This window comes from Haemaphysalis longicornis, unplaced genomic scaffold (assembly GCF_048455015.1).
Source record: "Haemaphysalis longicornis isolate Haplotype H1 unplaced genomic scaffold, Haemaphysalis longicornis Haplotype H1 scaffold_3, whole genome shotgun sequence".
NCBI lineage: Eukaryota > Metazoa > Arthropoda > Arachnida > Ixodida > Ixodidae > Haemaphysalis > Haemaphysalis longicornis.
Genome location: NW_027526335.1, coordinates 50,836,966 through 50,864,059, shown reverse-complemented (window position 1 = coordinate 50,864,059; position 27,094 = coordinate 50,836,966). Strand labels below are relative to the sequence as shown.

General features: G+C 44.4%; 2 protein-coding genes across 4 annotated transcripts in view; one reads left to right on the top strand and one right to left on the bottom strand.

The window, feature by feature from the left end:
- The window catches only part of Mesh (sushi domain containing 2 mesh), a 33,002-nt gene extending 25,007 nt beyond the window's left edge, over positions 1–7,995 (top strand). For 2 of the 3 annotated variants that reach the window (XM_077703163.1, XM_077703164.1), the window contains 8 exons: positions 563–739; positions 1,581–1,717; positions 1,841–1,970; positions 3,663–3,811; positions 4,740–4,863; positions 5,551–5,727; positions 6,949–7,090; positions 7,541–7,995. In XM_077703163.1, the coding sequence (XP_077559289.1) occupies positions 563–739; positions 1,581–1,717; positions 1,841–1,970; positions 3,663–3,811; positions 4,740–4,863; positions 5,551–5,727; positions 6,949–7,090; positions 7,541–7,619 (1,115 nt within the window). In that variant the 3' untranslated portion in view covers positions 7,620–7,995. The remainder of the gene's footprint in view (positions 1–562; positions 740–1,580; positions 1,718–1,840; positions 1,971–3,662; positions 3,812–4,739; positions 4,864–5,550; positions 5,728–6,948; positions 7,091–7,540) is intronic. The other variant, XM_077703165.1, reaches the window with a different exon arrangement.
- Positions 7,996–10,997: 3,002 nt separating this feature from the next.
- Positions 10,998–26,140, bottom strand: LOC144174445 (GTP-binding protein 8-like). The gene is made up of 6 exons (XM_077703166.1): positions 25,782–26,140; positions 25,307–25,405; positions 22,728–22,858; positions 15,748–15,847; positions 15,520–15,641; positions 10,998–12,017 (listed from the first exon to the last, which is right to left on the bottom strand). The coding sequence occupies exons 1-6, from the start codon at positions 26,052–26,054 to the stop codon at positions 11,906–11,908; spliced, it is 837 nt and encodes a 278-aa protein (XP_077559292.1). The 5' UTR covers positions 26,055–26,140; the 3' UTR covers positions 10,998–11,905.
- Positions 26,141–27,094: the final 954 nt, after the last annotated feature.

Below are 27,094 nucleotides of genomic sequence, written 5' to 3'. Positions count from 1 at the left end.
AGCTTAAGGGAAGTGGCTGAAATAAAATGATTGCTTGCACTACAAACTGCTACTTGGGCTTGTGGTGAGATCAAAGGAAGCTGCAATTGATAGGGAAATATTGTAACTAGATAACGGTACACTGAGGAAAGTAGTTGCACAAGAAGGATAACTTCAAAAATGCTAGTAATGATACTGGCTTTTCAAAGACGTGTGGGTACTTATATAAGATGTGCGGTGTAACTGGGCATATAAAGCCCAATTTGATGCATGTCTTTGTACAAGATGCACGTGCCCCAGTACAAGGTTGAAAATCATCGTTCATTGTTCTGTTCCAACATTTTTGCTCTCTAGAGTTCTGGATTACCTAGAGCACCTGCCGTACCTGGAATTCAGTGCACAAAACACTCACTTACCCAGCTTTAGGCACAGTAGCAACTTATCCAGAGTACAGCCCTATGGTCCCCCGATAGCTTGATGGCTCAATCAGTGGGGCTCACACACAAGTGCACAGAATTTGAGAACAGTTTTCACACGTTCTGAGATTTCCGGAACTGTGGGCTTTGTTGGCTCTTGGTTGCAGATCGCATTGTGAACGGGACGTTCCTGAGTGCGGTGGCTGTGAAAGACAACGTGTCATCAACAGTAGAGATCCACCTCCGACCTCTAGCGGCCAGGTTTAATTACCAGCTGTACCTGGTCGTCGACAACGAGTTCATCTACTTCTGGGACGACACCATGCGTATTCAGCACTTTAAAGGTAGGCACTCCTTGGATTTCTTTGCCACCCATTTATGATGTGCTGTCTGAGGGCGCGCTTAGGCAAAGATTGGAAAGGTTGGGAGACGGCACAACAAAAACTAAGCAAAACCAAACCAAAAAACTGTGGTTGATTCCTCTGTCATAAGAATCAAACAAACACAAAAGTGAAATGTGCAGCGAAATCTGCAGCTGAGCATGATTTGCGGGTTGGCGGCTATCTTGTGGGTGTGCTTGACGAGCGACGTCCTGCTGGCGGGTCGCTTTGGCAAAGGTATGCTGGCGTCATTTCCGTGACGGATATGACGTCAGTGAAATCATGGGGTATCGCGGCATAAAACACTTTAGTGTTAAAATATAAAACCCGAAAGCGAACAACCCTAAGCATAACGTACTCTTTAGTACTAAAGGTTGCTTCCCCGCCAGAAGACCCTGTGTGCAGGGGTGCACCCTTTACAGGCCGCTTGCTTCGTTATACTGGCGTCACTTTCGTGACGGATATGATGTCAGTGAAATCTTCGTGTATCCGGGAATAAAACACTTTTGTGTTAAAAAGACAGAGTTCTAAAGTAAGGGGGCCGTAGCCTCCAGCATTCTCTGCTATAGAATCTGCCACTGGCTATGCCTTAAATTTGTTAGCCCATTAGTTCAGAACAGCATTTATTCTTTTTCTGCATATCGGCTCAGGCACAAACACATAATGAGTACTTTCTAAAGATTTTGAGAAAAAATTAGCCCCAGGAAAAAAAGCACGCTTATTGCACAGGGATTATGTTGGAAATTGAAATGCAGCACCTAACGTGCCTTTTTTTCATACCTTTCCTTTCTCCCCCTTCTACTAGGAGTCACGATTTACCAGCCTACAGGCTACTACAACATGTCGAAGATTGTGTGCATGTTTGACTCTGGTGCCGGTGTCGAAGTCCTGGTCACCAACGAGCAGTTGTCGTTAAACGTCTTCCTACCTGTGGAGTTTTTTGTGAGTGTTAACTTGCATTCATGACTAGCTCATCCTACCAGGCCGTAACAATTTACGGCCATTTAAAATGGATCGACCAGTGCTTCAAAGCCTGCCCTAAACTTTGCATATTTCATCTTGCAGAATATAACACGAGGGCTACTAGGATACTGGGACAGACGAATGGAAAACGACCTCATGCCTCCGCACGGTAACGCCTTTGTTCCAATTACGGCCACTTTAGAACAGATCTACCACCAGTTTGGCAACTTATGTAAGTACTATCCGTTTCGACACTTTCTTCCATAATTATTTTTGCATAAGTATTTTTGCAGTGGCTGCGCTAACTTTGTGGTGTCTGTCACGAACGCAACTTGTTAAAGGCCAACTGCACTCTAAATTTCAACCTCCTGAAAATGGTATTTCGGTATAGTCTGCCTTTTAAAAAGACTGCAGGATACAAAATATGACAGCTGACGTACGCATATCCGCGGTGCAAACGAACATAAAAAATCACAGATTTTGAAACCCTCACCGCAGTCCTCTGAGAAGCGTGCCTGGCAGAATTTGAGCGGTTATTCTGGCTGGCCGTGGGAAAAAACGCAGGGCTGGCTGCAATGTCACTTCGGCTTCATGGCTGTTTGTGCCACCCGCCAGCAGGTGCACCGGCGCCTTCAATGGAGCTATTTTAAACGCTTATAACTAATTAACCAGACAAGTCATGTCCCAGTTAGTTTGGTGGTATGTACTGTGCGTTTAAAGTAAATTTGGCCGAGGTGAAGTTTGAGTGAAGTTGGCTGTTACATATGAGCGAAATAGGTGGCGGGAATTCTGGGTCCCACTGCTGTACCTTGAAAACAATCACGCCCAACCGTGGTTCTAATACATGAACTCGTGCGATCACAAGATATGTACTTGACATTTTTTCAATGCTCAGATGTCCAGCAAAGCAATGGAAAATGATTGAAGGTGCAGTATTATCTGTATGGCAGTGGTGGTGCACGTCAACAGCTCATGTCATCCTTGTTTTCAAGTGCCCATGTCCCCCCTACTCATCAATTCAGTCCCTCAGGTTTCACATAGATGCAGCAACAATGCCAGATATACGGTTACGCTTACACTATCACACAGAGGGACACCACCACTGTTCAAGATGAGGATTCATACACATGCCACTGCTGCACCAATAAAGAAAGAATAACCAGGCATTACTGCTTTATTAACTGACTGCCGAAGGGCATTATTAGAGGCACGGTACACTGGGGGTTCTAATAATGTGGCTTCCCGGCCGTATGTGACCAGCACAGCTTCTTTGTTTGCTGTGAACGGTCACATCTGCCTCCTCCTGTGAACCACCATTTTGTCGTCCACTGTGCAAGCATTTCTTCCAAATAAAGATCTTAATTTTGTGGCCTGACAATAAACAAATGGCCAAGCCAGATGTTGCAATGTTAGAGGCATGCACTGGACATTTGCTGTTTGCTTCGGTGTTTTGCAGTGCATGAATATTGGGCTTTATGTATGCCCCCACACGATCTCGCACATCTCTATTCGCTTGGGAAGAAATTACAAAAAGCGTTTGCTTTTGCATTGTACGAAAGGCAGTAATGCTTATGAAGAAAAGCTTTGTACCTTGACAAGGCCAACGCAATGTTCATCTGAATGACACTAAACAATAATGCAGCTTGTTTTGCAACAAACCCTTGCAATCACCTAAAGATTTTCAAGTTAATGTTAAAGTGTAGCTAATTTTATAGAGCAACATTAGTATTGCAATGGAAATTATAGTTATTTGGAGTATTACATGATGAGACGATGTTACATGATGTGTCAGTATTCAATTATATCGCTGCGTGAGCCTTACCCAAAACATGAAGTCCGAACTTTTCCCAAAATGTAAAGGAAGAAAAATTTAATGTGCAACAAACTGACCCAACTTCTGTTTTTCCCTTCGACCTTTTTACAGGGAGATTAAATGAGTCCAATGCTTTGTTCAACCACGACCTAATGGGCTATAAGTTTGGGCACTACGACGACCAGTCTTTTCTGCCATACCTCGAAGACCCTCCACGAATTCCACAGAATTTCACGTTCAGGGCACAAGACGTTGCCGATGTAAGTCCACCAATGTTCCCCCTGGCACGCCTGAACATATCTGAATCACAATGGTGCTGAATTCCTGATACTGATAGCTTTTTTTTCAACTGATATCACGGGACTTCAAAAGTTACATATTACGCTATCCACTTGAGAGCCTGTGATCTACGACCAGGATGCCCTAGACTAATCCTGTGCTACACGAGCGTTTGAGAGGAAATTTGAGTCAAATGGCCTTCGAAATTTCAAATGTTTTTTGAACTGGAAGGAGTTCCGCCGACCTACACGACAATTCTCAAAGCCAGTTTCCGCGTTTGCCTGCCGTGTTTTGGTGTCGCAGCTGCTGCCCTGTTTCGTTCTTAGAGTTAAAATGGGCAAAAAAAACATTAGTTATAAAATTGATAGCCATACGCACTAAGAACCAGTTCCTTTTCTTCTTTTTCCACACTGCCTGTGTTGAGAGTACCAGGTTACCTTGTTAATCGTAGAGCGAGTGATAGGAAACAAAAATGGGTGAAAAATGATGAAGGTCGTGCACTTTAAACACTAAGTTTTACTCGTAAATAACTGTTTTGTAATTACGGCATGCAGAAACTGCACCCGAGAGTACGACCGTCGCATTTCAAAAGGCCTTTGAGAACGCCAAAGGTCGTTGTTGGTTCTCCTTTGAGTCAAATGGCATTTCAAACAAAGGCCTTTGAAAAACATCGTGTAGCAGCTCAAAGGTGTCATTTTAGTCAAATGACATTCGACTCAAAAGCCTTCGAAACGCTCGCGCAGAGTGGGTATTAGTCGTCAAAATGCTGAGTGTACCATGTCTAAGGCAACAATACTGTCACATACGTTTCTCACTGTAATACGCATTTAGGAAAATGGTTTGTGAATTCTGATTTGGTGTGCATTGTCCCGTATGAGCTAACACTCCACCTTTTCTTGTTCTGTTCAGACTTGTTCGGGGTCAAAAGCCTGCATATACGACTTCATTGTGACTGGAGACAAAAGATACGCTGCCACGACCAAATCAAACGAGGCCGCGGTTCAAGCTGCGGCCAGGGAGGTGCGGGAGACAGGTACGTCCCGTCATTCGGAGATAGTCAAGTATATTATGGTTGCTCAAAAGTGAAAAACCCGTCACCACAACTATCACTGTAAATGAACAGCTGCAAAACAAAATTTGTAAAAAAGCAGAAAGAATGGTTCTCTTAAGCAGCAATAAAGCACAGCGAAAAAAAAGAACAATTAGGATTAAAGTTAGGTTGCCATGTTAAGGTTGTCCATCTATTAGTTATAAAATCGCCTGTAAGGCCAACGGTTTGATGCACCGAGGCCGTGGCAACAACATTATACACATTAACCTGCTTGTCACTCATACTGTTTTGTAGGAGTGAAGTAGTTGAGAAAAGAAAAGCAACAGAAAGAGTACTGCGTTCTTTGCAAATTTTAAAGTATTTGTGAAACGGCTCTAGCCCTTGCAGTGTGGTGCACTACCCCACTAGTTGTCACAGGGAGACAGCTGGGAAGGGCTCTGAACGACAACAGGGTAACCTTTTCATCTATGCCCATTCCCCAATAACCCACAATGCTTTATATTCAGAAGGGGGATGGGCCTTATGAATACAATTTGCCTTGATGTAAGCGCATCCCTTGGCTTAAGCGCCAACACTAGCAGTGACAGTTTTCCCCTGTACACAGCTAAATCTGCTTTCCCCTATAGTCGAGGCTGGCTGCCACATTTTTTCCCTCAATCTGCCATGCAGTGATTCGCTGCCCGGCCATTGATAAGCCTGCAAACGGCCGCAAGAGCGAGATCCGGAACTTTGTGGGTCGCACAGTGCGGTTCACGTGCAACGACGGGTACCGGCTGGTCGGTCACGAGGTGCGTCAGTGCAAGGAGTACGGCCTCTGGTCCTGGGGCGTTGACGTCACCTGCATCAGTAAGTCTCTCCCATTGTGCTTTGCTTGCAGTTAGTTGTGTAGCAAAGCTGGTTGGGGCATGGTGGAAACATTTAGTGCTGCCTCGGATGTTTAAGTTCTTTTTCTAGCATTCCAGAGTTGAAAGGAATAAAATGGGCCTACACCCCCAACGCCCATGCTGCGATAACACCCGATTTCAAAAAATCACCTGGGTCACTGTAACTGTGGGATGTGCCGCCATTATTTTTTAACGAAATTCGAGGAATGATGGCAGTTGACACGCTGTTGTGCTGTCACAGAAATATGTTCACCTAATTTGTTGTTGCAATGCAAATCCAAGCAAAAGCACACACTGTACCACCTTACTTTTGAAAAGGGTACGTAAAGCTAATCAACGTTCGCTCCATTCAACTTGGGCCTGGAATACTGAAACCTAACCTACGTGGAAGAACTCATTTCCGGTGCATGTAAGCGACCAGAAGCTGGGCTTTTCAGAACAAATGTGTGCTCCTTAGAGGAAGACTTGATTGCAGGTATGCAAGCAGTGGCTCATTCAGTCTTGCCTTCCCACGCAAACATTAAAATGCTTTGAAGATGCAAATCTTCAAGATGCCTACAGCCATATCGGTCAACCTTCTGTTTATGCACACCTATAATTGCTTTCTATGAAAAAGTGGGAGAGGGGTGGTTAAGCGCCCGTAGCTATGTTAGTATAGCAGTAATTACATCATGCACACATGCTGAGAAAATTACACACTGAAAAAAAGAAGTTTCTTCCGATTGTGCCTATACTGATCGTGCTGAATCTCCAAATATTCACTTAGACAAGTGCTATACAATACAACTATGGCACGTTTTACCAATTCTAGGCCACTTAAAGGGCAAATGCATGGTGAAAATTACAAGAGCCGCAGTGGTACTCTGTAGTGTGTGCTCATACTCGAGGAAAAAAAATGAAAAAAATTAAATGCGGTCATTGTCACATTGTCACAAAAAAGAACATTGTTATCACGAGATGGGAATACCCTCTTCAGTGCAATCAGAATGATGGTGGCATGCTTTACCAACAGTAATAGTTCTTGTACGTATGTGATGTGTACGTAATACTCCGCAGAAGTACAGTAATACGTATTTCTGCAGCTGGTAGCACTATATTAGTGTCATAAGATTGAGAAGTTTGACACGTCCCCGGCAGCTCTGTAGTGTCATAGGATCACGCAAATTATACCTCTGTGTTTCAGGCAACGCCAGCTACGCAAGGAAAATAGCCGGAGTCACCCTGGGCATCCTGCTACCCATAGCAATCATCTTCTGCATCGTCTTCTTCTGCTTCTTCAAGCGCAACCGACACAAAAAGACCCACTACACGGGATCCAACGGAGAGTGAGTTCAAATCCTCTGAACATATGACATTGCATTTGCCCATCTTTATTTCACTCACTCATCCATGTGGGAGGTATATTAGACATCCCGAAGCTGATTAAGTAAGTCAACTCTTGAGGTATCTTGTGAGATCGTAATAATGATAAAATGCTTGCAAAGCCAATTGCCACATACCCAGACATTCTTCATTCCTATTGAAATTGAAACTCCATCTGTGAAAATATTAGGGATGGATGGAAATGCTCTGCAACGTATTCGAGAATGTGAATACATAGAGGGATACGCATAGACAATAGCTAAAACATTTATACTGAAACACATAAAGTTGAAGTCCTGTGCTTGGTCTTGCTATTCTCATATTACCTACGTAAGGTGTGGTGGGGTGCTACCAGAAGCAGGTTTGAACCAAAAAGCTGAGAAACTAACATTGTTTTTCTTTTTTTACTCGAGTTTCAGCAAGTTCCAGGAACGCAAGGGAAGGACATACCACGGCCCGACACCAGAAAAGTTGAGCGAGACGACGACTTGAGCTGCAAGCGTGACTCGGGGAAAACCTTAGTGAGCGAGTAAGAAGAAAGAAGAAAGAAGAAAAAAAAAATGCAGGAAGGGACGGCATTTTGTAAATACACACACCCTCCACTGCCAAGCTTTGGCACGTCACATTTCACAGTTCGATCGTCCACGCACAGTGAGGTGATGGTTACTGGAGGCATATACACCACTGGCGGAAAAGTCCTGCTGGGTTAAGAACCTCCACACGAGAGAAAATTAACCTTAGGAGGTTTGAGAAACTAAAAAGAATACACATGCACAGATATATATCTGCATATGCATGCCAAGGTGTATGGCAACGGTCAACACGCATTTGATTACCCCTGGTGTAACATGAAAATCCCTAACACGCATGTATGCATGCAATAAAAGGTTCAGATTTCACATGCCAAGACACAAAACATAGTTATTAATATTGTGTGGAGGCTTTCTTATGTTTTAACAAAAAAACTGCCAATCTGAACAAAAACACACCTGGTACTTCAAAGACAGACTTCCTGGCTAGGAAAAAAAAGAGCCTGCTGATCTGCCCCACTTTGTGGGTTCTCATACAGTAAATCAGCCTCCATTGAAAAAAGTCAAGACACTGCTTGTTGAATTGGCCATACCAATTTCTAGAAGCTACACGGGCTCTTATGTCCGATAGCAAAACACACTTTCAGGTGTAACTCCAAAGGCCCTTGATAAATGCTGGCCAAGAACCTCCACTATTTTCTCCACATACCTTGACACATACCCAAGAGGACACAATGAATGTTCCACCTTAGTTATAAACGAGGAAAAACCTACTTCCTCACAAATGGACTGCCACGTAGTGTACATAGGAGAGACTGCGAGACATACGACATCAGGCACAGTGCTGGTACTGCGCCTACACATTATTTTTACATGCAGCGTTTACATGCAGCCGCATATGTTACAAACATTTCAATTTAGCGTGATGGATAATGTAGCTTTTATTTTATGTAGTATCCCTTGGTTTACGATTTTCTTGATGGCTGAACGAATAAAACTTTACCACCAATTCACAGTATCCTGATGTTCATGAATATTATCCCGTGACATTTACAATGTTAAGCAATCCTGCAATGTTACGTGGCGGCAGGACACAGATGAGACGAACAATGGGATTGGGTGAAGCGATCTATTTACAGAACGTACATGGCGGCCATGACACAGAGCGCCCCAGGACACAGCCACTTTGTCGTCTTCTGACTGAACACAGGCAGTATGGGACATTGCCCGCCTATGTGTCCCGTGACAATATAAGTTAATTACGCATTATTAAATAAACGAAAGGAACAAGTTAAAATGTAATGCATTAGTAATCATCACCAGCCTATCTGCGTCCACTGCAGGGCAAAGGCCTCTCCCATGGATCTCCAATTATCTCAGTCCTGCGCTAACTGCGACCAATTTATCCCCGCAAACTTCTTGATACCATCTAACTTTCTGCCGCCCCCTGCACGCTTGCCTCCTCTAGGGATCCACTCTGTTACCCTCAATGACCCACGGTTATCTTGCCTTTGCACTACACGCCCTGCCCATGCTCATTTCCTCTTTTTAATCTCTACTAATATGTCCTTAACACGCGTTTGTTCCCTGACCCACTCCACTCTCTTCTTGTCCTTTCAAGTTACACCTATCATCTTCCGCTCCATTGCCCTCTGAGTCGTTCTCAATCAAAGTTGAACCCTCTTAATGAGCCTCCAAGTTTCTGCCCCGTAGGTGAGTGCCGGTAAGATGCAAATGTCATACACTTTCTCCTTCAGGGACAATGGTAGGCTGCCATTCATTATCTGAGAATGCTTGCCTAATGCATCCACCCCATTCTTATCCTTCGAATTATCTCTGCCTCATGGTTGGGATCCGGGTTCACAGCTTGGCCTAAGTAGATATATTAGCTTACCCCTTCCGTTGCCTCGCCACCTATCTCAAATCGCTGCGCTCTCCCGAGGTTATTACGCATTACTTTATTATTTATTTAAGCATTACCGAGGTTATTAAGCACAACCTCCCATGAATATGCCAATGAATGCATTAATAAAATGTACGACAAATCTACAAAGCAGTGACACAGCGTCACACTCACAATGACTTTTTTACCAGGCAAAGAAGAGACGCAGGACACAGGTTTGCAGCAGTGAAATAAGATATTTAATGGATAAGAAAGTTCTAAGCCTTTCAGGGGCTTGCTAGCAAGCAAATGACTAAGAAAGTTGGAGTAGAAACCAGTGGCACGAGGGCTTCACAGAGTGAACGGTGTGATGACAGAAGTGAAATGGGGGGGGGGGGGTTTGCACTACCTCAATGGCACCACACTAGCCTTTAATGTAGTTTGACGCTATCACAGTATTCATAAATCTACTTTTGGTTCATTTTATAGCTCACGATGACTCGCTTTATTCAAGCAAAGTTTAAAAAGACTGAATGTGTTCTGAAATCCGTCAAACCCAGCCCAGAGTACTTCGAAGTGTGCTGACACGATGAACATCAGCAAATAGACAAGAGCACAATACAAGACTCTTCACGGAAAGAAAAAAAAAAAAAAAGGGTATTTTGAAAAAAAAGTTGACTGTAAATTGGCCAAGAAATGCTTCAGATATGGCCATCAAGTTCAAAAGTTTAACCTGATACAGCAGCCGACCGATTTTTCAGACCTGGAGGGGAACGAAAAATAGCCAGAATAAAAGAGCAGTCCGAAAAATCCGTGGGACAACTGGCGGTTTCTCGGGGAAAGTCCGAAATATCCAGCAAGTCCGAGTTTTCGGAGTGCGAAAAAACGGTCGGCTACTGTAAAGTAATTAGGAAACAGTAGTTAATTCAACTCAGAGTCCCTTTTGCAATATTAGGCCAACTGGAACTGTTCCCTATTTCATCTCCTGCCTGGCACAAAATGAGCATGGACTTGGACCAAAGCTGACCAAAGGTAAACATAAGGTTGCCCCCCAATTTGGCTAAATTTTTTACATGTCACCTTGCATGTAAATGATCACTGCAACCATTCTAGCAAATATCTAAGACTGGTAATCTCTGGGTTTTATATTTTTTTCAAATTGGGGGGTAAAAATTGGGCGCTATTTTTCGAATTGATAATCGGGGATAAATTGTTTTTTTTTTTTTTTGCAAAGCCATTCCAAAATTCGTGTTTTTTCGGTTAAATCTACAGGTGTGCCAAGTAATACACACAGTTTATTTTAGACAATATCAAGATCTTCTTGAACTCTAATGCGTTAAAATTGGTGTTTATATCAAGCTGGTAATCAGGGGGACGTCAGGGTTTTCTAGAAGAAAAGGCTGTCCGAAATTTGGCATTCGCTTGGAAACGAATCAGTAACGATGACAATAAAGAAAATTGATAACTTCTAAGAAATGAAACATTTTATTCACAAAAAGCTGGTGATGATTTTTCACTCATCCTTGCTTACAAACATCATCTGCTTGCGTAACGTGCGGGTCTTCATTGGAAACCTGTCTGACCGCTCAACATAACTGGGAGGAAGTTACCTGACAACACAGCTTCCAATAGCTAGGCACAACAATGTTAGCGCAGCATGTGCCAGCCTGAGGTTGCGAGCGGTAGAGTCATGGCAATACTCAGTGAGTTCGGACGCTCTGTTTGTGGGCCTTGCTTCCAGCACCGGTTGAAAACGGCGGACCGTCAGCGCACGGGTGTGCAGATCGCTACTTTTAAAAGGTCCATTCGGGGATGAACCGGGTTTAACCCAATTCTTTTGAAACATGTTCATGGCAATACTCAGAGTCATGGCAATACTCAGTGAGTTCGGACGCTCTGTTTGTGGGCCTTGCTTCCAGCACCGGTTGAAAACGGCGGACCGTCAGCGCACGGGTGTGCAGATCGCTACTTTTAAAAGGTCCATTCGGGGATGAACCGGGTTTAACCCAATTCTTTTGAAACATGTTCATGGCAATACTCAGAGTCATGGCAATACTCAGTGAGTTCGGACGCTCTGTTTGTGGGCCTTGCTTCCAGCACCGGTTGAAAACGGCGGACCGTCAGCGCACGGGTGTGCAGATCGCTACTTTTAAAAGGCCCATTCGGGGATGAACCGGGTTTAACCCAATTCTTTTGAAACATGTTCGGGGTGTAAGAACCGGGTGGAATCAGGTTTTACCTGAAAACGAACAACCCTACTAATATCCCATCCTGTGTGCACCCAGTCTTAACTTAGGTGGCACCGCAGCACATAACCGACACTCGAATTAACACTGTCGATGCTGGTGGGTTGAAACGCGGCAACGTCACCTGCGGTTTCGTGAGGACTGTGCATAGCGCGCATCTTCGACATCCAGCGCTCCTGATATGTGGGCAAGAAACGCCTGCAGGAAAGCGATGCCTTCTTGGGTGACAGCGCTGTGGAAGAAGAAAGAAGATAGCAAAAAGAGAGTAACTGTAGCAAGTGTAGAGTCAAAATGCCGTTAAGTTGAGGCCATTCAGGTATTTGCAACTCTTAAGTTCGTGGTGTAGTCTGGCACAAATGTGCCAGACAACCATAATGTTTGCACATGCAAGTTTTCGGCGCAACTTTCCCCTGCTCCCGTTTTGACCTTTTTTTTTTTTTTTCAGCGTTTAATTACTGTTTCATTGAGGTAGGGTGCAATACCACTATCATGGGGAGCGGCTTTGATACCACACCAGCAACAGTGCTGATATCATCGTTAGGTAGAAGGAGACAGCCGGGCAGCTGAGGGATCAAATGGTATCTCAATAAAGATGAAAGGTTTTTTTAGTGGGCCTGAGGTTATAGAAAAGAGAGCAGGAGAGATCATGTTTGACCGGAGCGATTGTGCTTGTGCAGCGCTCATGCACTATCTCATCTAAGCTTATCTCCAGTGTTGACAGTCCACTATAAATAAAAACGAGCCCCAAAGACCCTTCATTCTTGGCAAATGTTTGAAGAACCAGTGAGAATATGAACTGTGGGAATTGAACTGTTTGAGCGGAAAAGAGAAAAGGTGACGGTCATTGTCTTTACACAGTTAATTTTTTTTTTGCTTTGTGTGCTAAGTGCTACTGCGAGTCTAAGTTTCTTAAAACATTTACACACCCTATGGGCAATGCAGAACTCCTGTATGAGAGTGCGTTTGAAATGATCACTTAAAGAAAAATTGCAGTACAACCTTTTTTTTTTAAAAATCATTATCACACTTCTGATGTAACATTATTGTACAGACAGATTACATTAAGATTGCTTTATTAGTTATACCCACAGTGATGGTTTGACAACTGTGTCATGAGCACACTGTGTCTGATTGCCGGTGTTCTAGTTAAGAAGGTAAACTTTACAACTGTCCATTTGTCCGAGATGTTGCAACCCATTTCGATCTCATTGCCTCATTCGCGTGCTCAGAACCAATGGCATATGAATGCCAATTTAGCCTTTTTATGTGCAGTAGTCGTATTCCATAACTTGATAACATAGCGATTGTTTAATGCCCAGCAGGGTTCTCACCAAACATTTTTTAGGAGTGGACATTTTGAGGACAAGGGGGTGTTCAACATGTTAAATTGGATAATTACAAATTTTCGTTGCACAAATTTAACAACTCTAATAGAATACCGGGTATTGTGGCGCTACAGCATGTTGAATAGTGGAAGCTCTTAAAATACAGAAGCGACAAGCACTGACTCCAAGATTTGCATGCAGATGAAAATCTTTGAGACTTCTACGCCACTTGTTCAGACTTTCTTCAGACTTGTTCAGACATAACCAGGTGGTGGGAAGTCCGCCCAGCTGCCGTTTGCCTCGCACAGGTGCTGTGTTTAGTTCCTCAGGTGCGCATATCAAATGGGGTAGGTCAGGGCAGTGGGTGGTCTGCAGGAAGCAGTAGGCGCTAAAGAGGAGGAGTGGGTGGCTTTTCCACTGCCGCCCACCATGGGGAGAACCCTGATGCTCAGGTATGCACATCTTAAAAGGGCCATGCAGACAAAATGCAAGTTTGGTTCATTTGAAAGATTGCCTCGTTAAAATAACACTGACACCACTTTTAAAATACTGACACGAAATTTCAAAGCTGAGATAACTATGTTAAATGCTTCCTTTTTACCAGGAGATATCTCCCACCAAGTTTCAATAGTAGCCAATCAGTATAACATATTTTAAATCCATTTTAATCTCTGCCCGCATGAGAAAGCCTGGAGCGTGCCAGCGTGACATCATCTGCTCCTTGCCCCAAACTGCCGACGTCGGGGCTTCCGTGACGTAGCTGACGCACTGGCTGCGGTTAGCGCGCGCTGCTACGCCGTGTGTACCTCATCATGGCTTTGGGACTGATGCCATGCTGCCTGAGCGCAGGGGATGGTGAAGACCTCGGCCAGTCTGGGTGCATGCGCGTGCTCGCGCGAGCGTCCAGACCGGCAGCGGTGCGACGAGAATGGTGATGTCGCGGGCACCCTCCTGTCATGGCGGCTGCTCGGCGTTTGTTTTGTCGAAACCGAAACTGACACGAATAGACCCCGCCGTAAATGATTGTTCACACTGCGATCGACCGTCTAATGTGCGATTCTATGATTAGTGGGCTGGTAGGCACCCATATAGCAGCGAACAAAAGTAACAAGAAATTTTCGTGGTAGGCTGGTAGGCACCCATAAGCAGCGAAAAAAAGTAACACGCGATTTTCGTGCTGCGATCGACCATCTAATGTGCAATTCTATGATTAGTGGTCTGGTAGGCACCCATATAGCAGCGAAAAAAAAAGTAACACGACATTTTCGTATCAGTACTCCTTTAATGCAAAATGTACTCAAATAATACCCGCGCCACACATACACAAAAAATGACATTAAGTGTTTAAGGCCTTAAGATACCGAATGACATTTAATTGGGCGGGCCGTGCTACATGTGAAAATGCAAAAACATTAAATGTGTTAAACATGATGATCATGACCATAAAGAGAAATTAACTCATATTTTAGAAGTCTTTAACATAGAGAAAAACGTCTTACAAGGGTTAAAATGTTTTTTGTGATGAAAACATTATGAGAAATAGTGTTTTCTTGAAAATGGTGTGAGCCGTTTCTAAAAGTGGCTTCAGCAGCTGCCGCCGCGTGCCAGTGGTAGCCAAACCTGAAAAATTTAACATGAGTAACACGACATTTTGCCTTTTGCCTCTGTTTTAGTGAACTTCGTCTTCTTCAAAACTCCGCCACCAAGAGTGCACAAAAATATGTCTTATTTTGAAGTTCAGCAACGTTTCTGTGTCAACACTCTGGTGCTGAAAGTTTCGTTGGTTTTATTTGGTGCTCATCGTGTTCGGGAGTAGGCAGGTTTAAGGCGTTCGTGAAGGTGATAACAAACATTATCCAGGCATAGATCCGGTCAAAACCAAAGCGAGGGTGGACAGCGGTCCCGAGTGGTATGGTGGCGTTACCTAGGAGGACTGACAGAAAACAAGGCGTTCCGCAGTTTGCTGCAGCTTTAGACCGCGTGCTTACGTTCACTTCAATGCTTTCCCCGGGCACGTCATAGCAAATGTCACAAAATACACGATTCCGCGGGAGAATCAAAATTATGGCTTAAATTGTTTAATTTCTGAGTGAATACAACATCATTTGGTGCCGGAATTTTTACACAATGTTTGTACTTAACCTGCTCATTCCTGCCTCTCTTCAGCCACATGATTAATTAGTCACACATCCACTACTGCTTCAATGCACGTGGTGTTCTTCCTGGTTGGATTGCCCATTTGCTATTAAACACTTGCATTAGCCTCCTGTTGCACACAGTACGAACTTTTCGCACCAACACTCCTGCAGAATCCTTTTGTTAGCCTTGATATGGCTTTAAACAAAAGAACGACAGCATCTCGACACACAAAGTATGCCGAGTATGAAGAGCCATCCAAATGCCACTCACCTGACTAAGAATGGCTGCGGGAAACAGAGTGTCGACATGAAGCGATCACGCAGCTCCCTCACGAACATCAGGTTCCGCAGTATGACGGAGTCCTTGGTTTTGTCAATCTTGGTCATGACAAGCTGCCAGAAAAAATGCCACTTCCCTTAGACTGCGGCAAGCAGAAAAGCCGGAAATTCTTTCTACCACCTATTTAATAAAAACGATTGAGTTTTTGGTAGGCCTTACCGCATAAGGTGCTTTAAGAAGCTCCAGCATCTCGATTGCATCTTGGTCGTAATCTTGGAAACCTTTTTCTGCATCCAATACAAGGAAGGTCCTCTTCAGGCTGGAAAACGATGCAGGATAAAGTGAGTTGTTGTTTCAAACTTTCATTTCGAGCACTTCCATAATGTACTTTGTTCAAGCCCCAAAGAAGCACTAAAGACAGTGCATAGTAAAGAACTTCATGCACCCAGCTCATACCTATAGAGACCAGGCAGCTGGATGGGTGGCACCGCCACTCGGTGCTCCCCTCGTTAGCGGAATGAGCCGGTGCATTGGACTACGCAGCCTCCCATTGTTTTTGCCCTGTTTGCTTCGGTGCTTTGAATGTTTTGGTGGTGTTGTGAGCAGATATGTGCAGTGAAACGAAGTCTTGACAGATGGGTTCTTAGATGCAGTAATGGCTACGTAAACTTGTCAGACGCTTCTAAAGTTGGGTATGGGCTACAATGACATGAGCGCTTTTTGCAGCGATCTACGCCTGGGTCCACCTGATCTGAGTACGAATAAACTTGCTATTATTAGTATTCATCTCTTCTTAGATTCACTAACGGCTACGTAAACATATTTGGCGCTTCTAAGTTTGGTAATGGGCTACATTGACAAGAGCGCTTCTTGCAGCGCTCTGCGCCTGGTTGTGCGCGATCTGAGTAGGAATGAAACTATTAATATTAGTATTCATTTCTACCATTTTGAATTATATTCACTGGTTTCAGTGATGACGGTTTTCATGTCAGCCTTAACGATGAAATACCTTGATACGTGTGCTTTGAAGAGAAAGGCACTCACGTACGATTTCGATTACCGTGTGGCCGTGGAAACATTGTGGCAGTTTACACTTTCTTTCTCTAACCTTGAGCTTTGTGCCTTTGGTATTGGTGAGTGACACTGAGACAGCATGGGAGCCTGAGAGCCGAAACGGAGCTCCTACATTTGTAGTGGTCATTTTATCAAGATCCAAAGTTATTCAACCAACCTAACAGCCCAAGCTACAAGCCATCCCCCCTCCCCCTTCCATTTTACCACCTGTGTGGAATAAAGGCAGGCACCGATAGTTAAAAAATGTGGCAGTGTTAACTTAAGCATGTGTTTTTTATTGTTTAAGTATTCTTGGCCGGGTACCTAAAAAAATCGTGTAGTGTCTTGTGAAGAAACCAAAAACGAGCGACTAGTTGCCTCAAATAGGGCTGCATCAGCTCGAGTCCACCAGCACAGACGCATTTGCGACACGCTGGAAGAAGTTTCGATTTGGAGAGGGGTGCATGGAAGTGCAAAATTAAACAGCGAAATCCTCCAGCCTTCCATTTAATGACGAAGATGGTTGAACGCGATGCTTTGTTCGTGCGAAATCGAATGGGAAATGGTCAAAGTCAAAGACGCTGCGATCAAAAGAACAAACAGCGTGCCGGTCAAATTCAAAGCTCAACTAGTCAAATTTTAAATTCAGAAGGCAACCAAGAAAACCCGCACGAGAAAGCTTTGGGATAAAGCATCATTGTCGTTAGACGAAGGAGTGCATGATTTTTCAAGCGTATACGGGGCAGCTTGTAAAATTAGACCGCAGCATTCAGTTGTGAAACTGAGGGCAGGTTTTTGGCCCCCTCCTGTCTCTCGTCCTTCAGCCACGCAGATATTGTTTTTTAAAAAACCATTAACCAACTAGCCAGCAACCATTGCAAGTCTATAAAGCAATGCTTTTCAACCACAACCAATAACATTCTACTATCCTGCGGTATTTATTCTGTAAACGATTCCCGATGACTGTAGTAAGCGTATTTCTGTCAAATTAAACACATTTCTGCCGTAGTTAATGAAGTTATGGAAGCGTCGTACATCACAATTTCTGTTTTGAGGTAAATCTTAGAAGGCACCCCCCAACTTTGTTGTTCGCTTGTGCACGACGCCGTTTCGTCATCAACTGCCAAAGGCCAGCGCCGCAGCATTCCTGGATCGGCTGCACACACTGGCTTTGTAGGAACATTTAGCTGCAATATATTCCTCGATACGCCCAACTGCATGCAGGCATGAAAAAAATTGCACGAAGGAATGGACTTGCACGTCCAGCTTGGCGCGTTGAGTGTCATCTGCTATTTGTAATTACTCAGTATGGGCGTAAATCACACACATGTTATGCCTCGCAAAAGTCACCTCCACGTTCAAGATTTACCAATCTGAAAAAAAAAGTCCTTGTGGTTATCTATGCTTTGCAAGCCGCACCACAGCAGAATGGCAGAAAGCCATGCGCAACAACGCTGCACTGACCGCCACCGACATTCCACCGACGAGCGGTTCGCCACGGGCGGCGCTGTTCGCTGAAGCGGTGGTGGTGCCATACAATGGCCGCCCCGTCCCTATAGAAGTAAAGGCACGGTACAGGTTTTCTTATGTTGTGTGGTTCCAAGTTATGGAGGTGATAAGTGAAAGCAGGAAAAAGCAGGCTCCAGATTTCACGCTGTCATATTTGATTAAAGTTATTACGTTGAAAAACTCAATAAAAGCCATTTCAAAAAAAAAAAAAAAAAACGAAAGACAAGATGTCTAGTTGGTAAGCACGAAAATTTTTTCAAAAAATGTAGGTCTCACTCCGCAAGATGGTTATTCAAGCCTAACTTGTCATGTCAGCTCTGACATTACAACATAAGCTTCGTTCAGTTTGCTCCTCGATTGGCATTAGCAGCCAGTGAGGAAAAATTAAATGTCCTTCCTTTCAATGCGTCTGAATCCACAGTCACTGCCCCTCAAATTGCGATCAGAAAAGTGATGAGCATGCTGAGGTGTTTTCAAGGAAGTTCATCAAAAAGAGCAATGTGACAAGTGGTGAGGAGCTTTGTGAAGATTTTGATGAGAATAGAGACAACAAGAGTGACAAGAAATAGATTGCAGAGCTAGGTGAGGGGAGCAATGCTAAGAATGATGAGAAGAAAAATCCCGCAAAGTTTGGCAAGAGTGCTGAAAGGAGTGAGTTTATAAGCCCTACGATGAGTCCTGCATGGGGACAAAGAAACAAAGTGGTCAGCAGTCACTAAACAAGAACAGTGACGTGCAACGAGTTTGACGAGCAGAGTGATGAATGGAGTGATGATGTGCACTGCCAGAATGCTGACGAAAGCGTGATGGGTAAGTGATGAGGGATCTAGAGATGAGGGTGATAAAAAGAAAAGGTGACAAAGAACACTATGACAATTTGGACAAGAATAACAAAGAGAGTGAGGGGGAGTGGGATGAAAAGAAATTCAATTCAGAACAGTAAACAGTTCAGTTCAATTTTACTTCCACAAGAACTTCACTTCCAGTATCAGCCCAAACTTTTAATTTCAGTATGACGAGGGTTGCAGCAACAAGGCTTTAGATTACACGTCGTCTCTTCTTCACAACCTCTCTTTGTCTTTCTCCTGACCTCTAAACATTGTAGCAACCACGAGTCACTCTCCTCTGCCAGAATCAGCGACGAGAAAAGCAACGAGAACTCTGCCAACGAAAAAGCATTGGTGACAAGGCTGCCCCTGGGGGTACACCACTGGTGTTGAGTGTGCTTGAGATACGAGTGCCTTTGCGATACTACACTTGGTAGGCCGTCTAGCAGAAAGTCATGGAATGAAGTATAGTGCCTTCAGAAGTATACAGCCATGACCACTCAACCTCCAGCTCTATAAAAAAATTCAGGGAAGCTTGCACTCATGCGCAAGACTTGAATAGTGAAGCTGCTGTAGGTGAGTGATGCTGGACACATAATTAAGTTTCAGTATCATTGTTTATTTGCGTAGTTGCGGTGCTAGTAATTGCTGTCATATGCATCGAAGAGGCCACCATCTCTGTGGTGAGTGGTGAATGCAAAGTCATCCTCAGCATTATAGACTTCCACCAGCTGTTCATCATCGACTTGAGGCAGCAGTAAGGGGATCTGCAAGTCGTCTCGGGAAGGAGTGGCACACTCGTTGCCATGTCTCCAGTTATCCATAATGGCTTCCAGAAAATGCGGCGGCCGCGGTGCTCTCTCCCAAGCAGGGCGTCTTTTTATCATTAGCATTAGCACTAAAGTTTTTCTTTCTTTTCTTTTTTTTCTTTCTAAGGCCCGGCGCAAGCTGGAAACTCGGCAATGGCCACGAGGCGCGCGCTCTTGAGCGCTTGCCATTTTCTTGGCATTTTTTTCTGCAATGGCTAACTTACGGCCAGTAACAACAGCTCCACTGTTAAAAACTTTCTATGGATTTCACGGCTTCTAAAAACACTTTCATGCTGCAATCTGGCCTGTACATTTTCAATCAATGTATACCAAATTTGTTTTGTCATTTTGGGGGGCTTATTGCAGGTAAGCCCATCTCGTCAACTAGCAAATACAGTACATCCTCGTTTAAACAAAACTGCTCTATTCAAATTTCTTCATTTCAAAGTATCCACGGTACAAAACCAGGTGCGTAAGTACACATCTCAGACCAGACTATTCAGATTCACTGATGGGGGACTCTGCTTATCACAGTGAGGGACTGGGCAAACGTGTGCACTGGTAAGGAGGGGCATGAAAAACAAGTGGCTCTCATTAAATACACTAGCTGCCTCTTCGTTGCTCTTTATGACCAAGTTCCTTGCTGTACAGTCTAGTCCACTTATAACGATATTCAAGTGCCAAAGAAACTACATCGTCATAACCAGTAACTGCTATAAGCGGTTCATGAAAAAGAAGACAAAGCGGAGATAAGAACATTTTATCTGCACGCAAGCAAGGTCGTACTAGTGCTTGTTTGCAGAAAAGAGGCCATAGTCTGCCTGCTTTGTTTACTGCATGCAAAGCTGGTGCACATCTTTTTCAAGAGCATCTAAAGGTGCTTCACCTAGCCGAGTGAAAGGTTTTTGGCGGAAATTTTATGCGTTTAGCCTCCTGCGAAGACACTACCTTAGAAGGCTGCGCAAACGCGTCATCATAGTTGTCACTGTCACCGCTGTCTGCAGCATGTATCTGTGCAACGGTTGCAACTTCACTGAGGCATTGGACATTTCGAAAACATCGGCCCTGACAGCCTACCACGAAAAAACAAGAGACAGTTGAAGAGGCACCCTGTCAAATTCAAAGCAGTGCGGACGTGACACAACTGGCAACACGCAAGCGAGCGGTGCGGGCTCGCGAGTTGTGAGCGTTGTGAGAGGGCGAGCGGGCGAGGAGACGGTGCCAAAGCGGCAGCACCGAGAGGGGGCTCTGGAAAAAAACTGCTTCTCCCCTCCTCTTGCTTTCTCAGAACCGGCGCAGTCAGCTCGTTTCTGAGGGGCGGAAGGGATGCGAGGCGCATCACGGCTAGCCGTTGTGCATGCCGTCGTCATGGAGAGCTGGCCGCAGCTCACATTTTTGGTGCACGCTGTAACTGGATTCAATCGTTATAGTATGCCGTATCGGCTCACTGGAGCATTATAGTAAGCGGTTAATTTTACCATCATCAATTTTACCATCATACCATCAATTTTACCATCAAAAGTGGTCAGTGCCATAGTTGTTCATCGTTATAACCGATGTACTGTTATAAATGGTATCATTATAATTGGGCTCGACTGTAGATTTAAAGCCCGATATGACGAAGTCCCCGAGAACTGCGAATTAGTTAATTTGAACCGATAATTTCGTAAAACTGGGACTCTCATATTACAAGCACTTCATTCCATATATTCGATTACTAAAGGAACACACATTCCAGAAGCTACCATGACATCCTAATTGCCTAATTGCGGAGGCTGCGGCGCTCGCCTACCGATACTTTAGCAATTCGCTAGAAGCCCATGGTCAAAATATTAGGCCGGCTGGGACTTCTTTAAAGTGGTTGCACCTCAGTGGATGGGCAACACAGCGCTTTTTCTTGTACTGCTTCCGCACAGAACGGAACATTCTTGGCTCTGATATCCCTGAACCACATAATCAGGGCTTCGTCCAACTTCTCGCACAGGGTAGTCTTGGGGTTCTTTTTCCTCAACGCAATTCCAGACGAAGTGGCATGAATGATGGCACCCTTTGCGTTCAAGGTCGTGGAAAGCGTGCTAGCCAGGATGGCACGGTCTGTGGCCACAAGACTGCTGAGTTTATCCCGCAGAGTTTTGTACAACAAAACTAGATGCTTTCGTTTTTTTTTTTTTTTTCCCGACGTAGCCGGCAATCTTTGCGGCGTCCTGACGAAACACATTTGAAATTGCTCATTTTTTGAATGTTTATTTCTCTAAAAACTTCATTAAAACAGGAATGGCGCTGAATATTTCGTTAGTTCGAGTTCATAAAAGCACTGAGCCTTATTTGTTCACTAGATCAGGCAACTCGCAAGATTGGGATTCGTTAGATCGAGTTTTGAGTGTATTTTTAGGACAAAGTGTAGTGTGCTTGCTCACCTGGTGGCAACTGACCAGGTGGTGGCAACTGAGCAAGAAAAACAGAAGAAAAAGAGAGAAGACACCTTGTGGGCCCCTTAGCTAAACTAAATTTCTGGACATGCAATGATGAGGGGAAGGCAGATGGTACATAGGCTTCACTTCAAGCAGTTGTCTGCAGTGGTGGGGGGTTTTTAATGGAGGCTTCATGAAAGAGGGAAGGGTAAGGGAAGGTTAAGCTCTGTTGATAGAAAAAAGTAACGTGAATGACAAGGTAATTTGGACTTCAAGGGGGACAAGAACTTCCCTTTTGCCCTTTTCCAGTAACATACACACTGATGGAGTGCCTGAACGATTTTTCACACAAAATAAAAATACTTCTAGGCTGGCAGTCAGCACCAACGCCTTCACAAACTGGATGTTTCGAAGTTGCCACAAGTGCTTTGACACACTTCAGGGAGCACTTGAACACGCCTAAAGATGGCACCCCTTGTATTGAAATAAAGCTCAGAATGATTTTTTTTTCGAAAGGACCACACTTTTTTAAAGGAATTACCTGTGGTTGTATGATGGTATACAGGATGTGGTGTCCTTACGAAACTTACTTTTTGCGCCCTGAAAGAAACTGTGATGAAAACTGGGCGAAGTCTTTGGGCTGTCTAAAACCATAGCCAGGCATGTCGACGAGACACAGCTTTTTTCCAACAGCGAAAAAATTCAACGTTTTTGTGTGTCCCTGCAATAAAAAAATAATGCCATTCAAAACCCACGAAGGCTTAGATAAGGAGAGTTCCTAAAAACAGCAACAGCAAAAATACAACAAAACAAACACAGCTTAGAACCTGGATTGTACAGCATGAATTACTGATTTGACTTGTTATTGCCGATTCCGTCATCCACCAGAACTCTTGGGAGCTGTTTTTCAATGCACCTTAATAAAACAAAAATAATAATAAACCTTAGAGCTCCTGCCCAATAAAAGGCCCAACCCCAGCAGCAGAATTCAAGATTGTCCTTGCATGTAGGCACATGGCTAAGGAACATACACCATCCAATTAACATATGGCACAATAATGGTGTTTGCAAAGAGGGAAAAACTGCATACTGCCTTTGTATAGACTAAGGAGAACGTATTCAGTGACAAAACTAAATAGACTTTTCTGAAAGCCAGCCCAAAGCAATGCACTCAATTATTTCATTTTCTAACAGTGCACACAAAAAGTCTACAGTAATCTTGTTATACATCTGCTGTGATGAGCACAAAGAATTTGCCACACAAATTCGGTTTTTCACTTCATCATTTTCTAGCTAACAATAACTCCATTTTTTATCAAAATTCCAGCCTCCGTTACATAATAACGACAATTCATCAATCCAATTTGTAGTTCACCTTCACAGCCCAGCAAGGAGCGAGACAAAAGAAGGTGTCAACCCTACTTGGCTAAAGATTAGCCCGTATAAATGCTCCATTTCTTTTCACGAATCAGTGTAGACACGCAAGTTGCTGTTCTTTCGACAGTGAAACTTGGGATAATGCTTGTGCATACAAATGTATCCGGCAGCATTTTTTTGTGGCACAAAGGGCCTTAGTATTGGTGGAATGTGAAGGTTAACGTGTCTGACAGGGCTTTCTCACTCACAAAACGTTCTGTGAGGTTTAAGCATGGTTTCTAGAGAAACACATGTGTTACGCAGCCATCTACAGCAGCAGGCAAGGGAGGAAATATAATTTGAGAAAGACCAGAGATAAGAGCTTTGGGACGGGCTATGCAGTAGTGTAAAAATTCCTTAACGCTAGAGAATTAAGCAGGGTTCCTCAATAGAAAGAGAGAATGCCACTTTATTTGCTACAGAAAAACGGTGACTAGGTGCACTACAGAGCCACTCTCATGTTGTTGGCTGTGTGGAGGGCTAGAATGTGTCCAAGCTTTGCGTGACAACAGGTGAGCCATTCCCCGTTGGAGGAGGGTGCAAGTGCAGGATGACTGGTAATTGTAGAGCTCTTCCAGAGTGTGTCAGGACTGAGCCTACCTAGCAAGGCAGGCCACAGATATGTTAAGGTGAGAGAGAGGAGAACGATATCACTGTCTACTAAGAAACCAGCCCCAGGAATCAGACACACCTTGGAGGAGGGCATCTCAAGCTAGCTACTCCAGTCCACTACTTTGCTAAACACCCTGATCTGCGCTGATTTTGAACTTACACGAGGAAAATGTTGTGTGGATGTAGTGCCCTGGCCGCTTCGGTTAAAGCATCTGGCATTGAGAGCTAAGTCACCCCTTTCAGCAACGGCAGGGTGTCGTGGGAGTCGGGGTTGATGTAAATGTTGGGAAGATAAGGGGGAACCCTCTGCGGTGGCTGAGTGGCTAAGGCGTTGTGCTGATGAGCATGTGGACGCGGGTTCGATTCCTGGCCACGGCGGCCGTTTTTCTGATGGAGGCAGAACGCAAAAACGCCCGCAAATTCGGGATTTTGGCGCACGTTAAAGTTCCCCAGGTGGTCAAAATTAATCCGTAGCACTCCACTACGGCGCGCCTCATCACCTGAGTTGTGTCGGTGCATAAGCCATACAATCAATCAAAGATAAGGGGGAGGTTTGTGTGAGTTACTAGTGCTGTTTGGAATCTCTAGCAGTTGCGTTGCTTGGAGGCTAAAAATGATTGCAATTTTGAGGAAGAGTACTCAGCTGTACTCACAGCAAGAGCTGTCGGATAAGCGCAAAATAGGCTCATGTCCTGAGGTCGGTGGATTCAAGACGACTACTGTAATGCTGCAGGCGATGACACTCCTGGCAGCATCAATGTGGACTACAAAGCCACTGCTCTTGTGGCAATTTTCGGTACCTTGATGCATCTGGCAGTTCGTCCTGGGGGGACAACCGGCCTTAGTATTGGCAGGATGTCAAGTTCAGAGGCACCACGATGACAACACGTAACTTTGCCTTATTCGAATTAATGAGCTGCTCATGCCTTGCTGCAAGTTAGTCCAAGAAACGTTGCTTCCATTGCTCAGGAATAGGAGCTTGAAGGGGTTAAGTTCAAATTGACAAGTTGGAAACTGAGAAGTATTTCGTTCCCACACACCCAGCAGAAAATAAAGGAGAAAATAAACTCGTCATACGCTTACTTGAATATTTAGTAGGTCGAAAAACAACCCTTTCCAGGAATTTCGAGGAATTACTTACAGGCGTTTTGGAGACTCGTACAGAGACTTCAGGCGCTTGGGAAAATACGGCTTGAAGCAGGGACGACTTGCCAACATTGCTTATTCCCATGACAGCGACCTGGAAGTAATCAATATAACACGCACCATCTGGGACCGTAAGGAGCATTAGAATAAGCTCAGTGCAACGTACGATGAGCAACCCACAGAGACTAATATGACTAACATACATGCTAGTGCGCATGTACAAATTTTGCAATATCGGGCCTCCTTGATCGTCAGTCCTCGGTCGCCCGCGGACTGCCCGAGAGGCGATCTGGCGCTCGATTTTCCAATGTATTCCTAAGCGACTTCCGGTCCGAACGCAGTCCAAGGACTTCCCGAGGACTGTCCAGGACTGGTAAATCGAGGATGCCCATTGTAAGCCATAAGCTTGCCATTTAAATACACCCACTGAACACAGCCTCCAATTCTTCGCAATGCCATGTCTATTTTACCTCGGGCATGTCATGCTGCGGGTAGTGTTCAGGATGGACAGCGGATTTGATGAAAGAAAGTTTATGTTGGGGAGCGCTGACGAAGAGGGACTCAGCTTTCATCATTTCTGCTCTGCTCGGGACGAAAGGAGCTTCGTTGTCGTCAAACAAGGGCACCTGTAGATGTCTTTGCAGCTCATTACACCTGTTCTTGTATTGAATGTCTGGTTTCCTGCGGACATTTTTCAGCGAGAAATAGCGGCGTAAGTTGACTCTGCACGAAAAAGAACTCATGCTTACTGCTTCACTGCTGCAATCATGCCTGCACAAAAATTACAATGGGCGCAGCCATATTGGAAACGTTGCCTAACGGCATCTGACTTTGCGCTAAAATGAGCACAAAAGATGTAAAATTCTGATATCTGTTCGCGTCCGTATGTCCACAAATTGTTTCAGAACTTTCTTCAAAAATTCACTTCTAGAACTTATACATTATAAATAATGCTATTCACGTTTTTAATTGGAAACATTGGTTTTCTATTTGTATGCTGTCATAGGCACAGAACAGGGAGGATTTTAGACACGGTGTAGGAAGGAGAGGTGACTCAACGCGGCGGGCGAGCGCGGCGAAACTTGGTTCGGCGCGGACGCATGCGCTCGTAGGTGGCGCTACTCGAACGAGGGCCATGCACTGCGGGTTTTCGGTAGCCACGGGCATGGAAACTCGCCTCGTACTGCGCCGTATAGAACGCGCGCTTGGATTTCGGTGGCATGAATTTATGGTCGCTTCAAACGAAAATACCCTTTCGAAAGAACAGAGGTTCTTAGGGACGTCTCGGGTTAGTATGGGAATTTTAAGGCCGAAGCGCATGCACGCTATGGGCGCGACAGCGACCGTAGCTTAATTCACTTCTTTGCGAAGACGCAGCCACCTCTGCGAGTAATTTAAACAGTATGGGCAAAAAAATGTTGCGGTGCACCAGTGCTGTCCACTACGGTCACGGTGACTACGGCATACGAAGGCAATTTGAATTTCGCTGAACTCGGGCACACATGAATCAAATATCTATTTTAGTTTTGCGTTGTTACTTTTTGCAAACTAGTTTTTACAAGCTTAATAAGCTTTTTCGAACATATACATGTCTATTGCACTGTTTTACACAAAAATGTCCCCAATAAGAAATATCGAGGAAATCACACACCATCAAACAGCAAACGCTTGTGCCCATCAAACACCAAACTCTGTTTAGGGTGCTTCCAACTTTTCCAACTTTTGATTCATAAACACAATAAACCCGCCGCAGTCTTTGCTAACTATACGAATAAATCGGGAC

Bases quoted from the DNA above. Each gene is read 5' to 3' on its own strand.
- LOC144174445 (XM_077703166.1), bottom strand. From the start codon at position 26,054: ATGAGTTCTTTTTCGTGCAGAGTCAACTTACGCCGCTATTTCTCGCTG. The intron at 25,406-25,781 runs GTAAAATAGACA...GATTACTTCCAG, and splicing joins CGCAGCATGACATGCCCGAG to GTCGCTGTCATGGGAATAAG. The intron at 12,018-15,519 runs GTGAGTGGCATT...CTTCTTCCACAG, and splicing joins CCGCAGCCATTCTTAGTCAG to CGCTGTCACCCAAGAAGGCA.